Here is a 2500-nt window from a genome sequence, read left to right on the forward strand (position 1 = left end):
AGGCCTGAAGGAAAACCCCCTCTCGCTCCGTGGGCCCCATAACGCGGAAGTGTGCCACTTCCAATGGGGATGAACGTGGCTCCGCCTCCAACGCTGCACCCACTTCTCTCCATGCGTTCATGACACAGCCAATGAGAGCGAAACACTCCGGTTTGAGGAGAACCTGATCCGAGGTCTGTGACGCTCTGTGCAGTCTCATATAAATCTGTGCACCAACACATTGAAAATGGTCAGGAAAAAAAAGTCTACTTTTCCTTCAAATAAAAGACAAAAGGAAAACAACATAAAAGAAGAGCTGAATAATGTAATAATAACGTCTACAAAACATCTACAAAACATCTACAAAACGTCTACAAGACGTCTACAAAACGTCTACAAGACGTCTACATAACGCCTACAAAACGTCTACATAACGTCTACAAAACGCCTACAAAACGTCTGCAAAACGTCTGCAAAACGTCTGCAAAACGTCTGCAAAACGTCTACATAACGCCTACAAAACGTCTGCAAAACGTCTACAAAACGTCTACATAACGCCTACAAAACGTCTGCAAAACGTCTACAAAACGCCTACAAAACGTCTACAAAACGTCTACATAACGCCTACAAAACGTCTACAAAACGTCTGCAAAACGTCTGCAAAACGCCTACAAAACGTCTACAAAACGTCTGCAAAACGTCTGCAAAACGTCTACAAAACGCCTACAAAACGTCTACAAAACGTCTACAAAACAAAACGTCTGCAAAACGTCTACAAAACGTCTACAAAACGTCTACAAAACGTCTACAAAACGCGGCAGCTGTTGTTTTATCTGAGACGGGAACGAGCAGCAGTAAAAAACTGAAATAACAAACATAAATCTGTCCTCGCAGGCTGACTTTGCCAACAGGTGAAACGCGTGGCGATAAAAGCTTATGATTTAATACGTGTTGTTGTTGTTGTTGTCGATCGGGGAGTGTTTTTGAAAGAAGTGAAGAGTGATGATGTCGTTGGGGTCAGACTCCCCTCACGTGGGCGGTCCACCTCCTGGGTATTCTCATAATTGCCATATAGAATATTAAAGGCAGTGCGGTAGATATAAACACCGTAAACCAAACAGCGTCCTGAACTGACCTCACCTGCGTTTTCTCTTTTCTTTCCACGCTACATTTGTTCATATTTGTGGGGAATTGAGTCCTTGAAGGGGTCATATCATCAAAAACACAAACATTTAGTCCACAAACTGTGGTATAAGATAACCAAGTCGTGTATGATCAGAAAACAAATCAAATTCAACAAGACATTAATTTTTGGTGCGCCGCGTTTCGGCCAATCAGAGCGGACTTATTGGACGGGCTAGAATGAGAGAAATACTGTGTTTCTTGAAATATATTTCAAAGTGTTAAAGATGTTTTTCGTGTTACATTATAGAGCGAATGTCTCACGCATTAATGGCGACATGTCGACAAGGTGAACCAATGGGGCTTCAGGTGGACGTGCTCCACACAGGTGTTGCCCAGTTTGTGTTCAACACACCCAGAGTGCACTAACGAACTGCGCTTTGGGCCTCAGGTCTGGACGACTGCCTGCAGCAGTACGTGTGTGTGTTCGAGCGCGGAGGTGTGTGTGGCGAGAGGCTGCTGAGGATCAGCCACGCCGAGCTGGAGGAGCTGGGCGTGTCCCGCATCGGACACCAGGAGCTCATCCTGGAGGCCGTGGACTTGCTCTGCGCTCTGGTGAGTCGGTTGTGCGTTTGTTGTCGTCGTTGTTGTTGTTGTTGGTGCTGATGCGTGGATGTTCTGCTGGGATGCACAAGTGTGCAGAGAGTTTCAAATAAACGTTACTTTAAGTCTTTGGAAAAGATATTGGAAGAAGTACTCGGGTGTTATTATCAGACGCAGGTATATTATGTATTATATTATATTATCAGACGCAGGTATATTATGTATTATATTATAATATCAGACGCAGGTATATTATGTATTATATTATATTATCAGACGCAGGTATATTATGTATTATATTATATTATCAGACGCAGGTATATTATGTATTATATTATATTATCAGACGCAGGTATATTATGTATTATATTATATTATCAGACGCAGGTATATTATGTATTATATTATATTATCAGACGCAGGTATATTATGTATTATATTATAATATCAGACGCAGGTATATTATGTATTATATTATATTATCAGACGCAGGTATATTATGTATTATATTATATTATCAGACGCAGGTATATTATATATTATATTATATTATCAGACGCAGGTATATTATATATTATATTATATTATCAGACGCAGGTATATTATATATTATATTATATTATCAGACGCAGGTATATTATGTATTATATTATATTATCAGACGCAGGTATATTATATATTATATTATATTATCAGACGCAGGTATATTATATATTATATTATATTATCAGACGCAGGTATATTATATATTATATTATATTATCAGACGCAGGTATATTATATATTATATTATATT

At 39.2% G+C, this 2500-nt stretch overlaps 1 protein-coding gene across 1 annotated transcript in view; it reads left to right on the forward strand.

Annotated features, from left to right (window-relative positions):
• Nucleotides 1–2500, forward strand: part of cnksr2a (connector enhancer of kinase suppressor of Ras 2a) — a 32110-nt gene that overhangs the window by 7036 nt on the left and 22574 nt on the right. The window contains exon 2 of the mRNA XM_034560249.1: nucleotides 1553–1716. Coding sequence (XP_034416140.1) covers nucleotides 1553–1716 — 164 coding nt within the window. The remainder of the gene's footprint in view (nucleotides 1–1552; nucleotides 1717–2500) is intronic.

This window comes from Cyclopterus lumpus, chromosome 20, assembly GCF_009769545.1.
Source record: "Cyclopterus lumpus isolate fCycLum1 chromosome 20, fCycLum1.pri, whole genome shotgun sequence".
Lineage (NCBI taxonomy): Eukaryota > Metazoa > Chordata > Actinopteri > Perciformes > Cyclopteridae > Cyclopterus > Cyclopterus lumpus.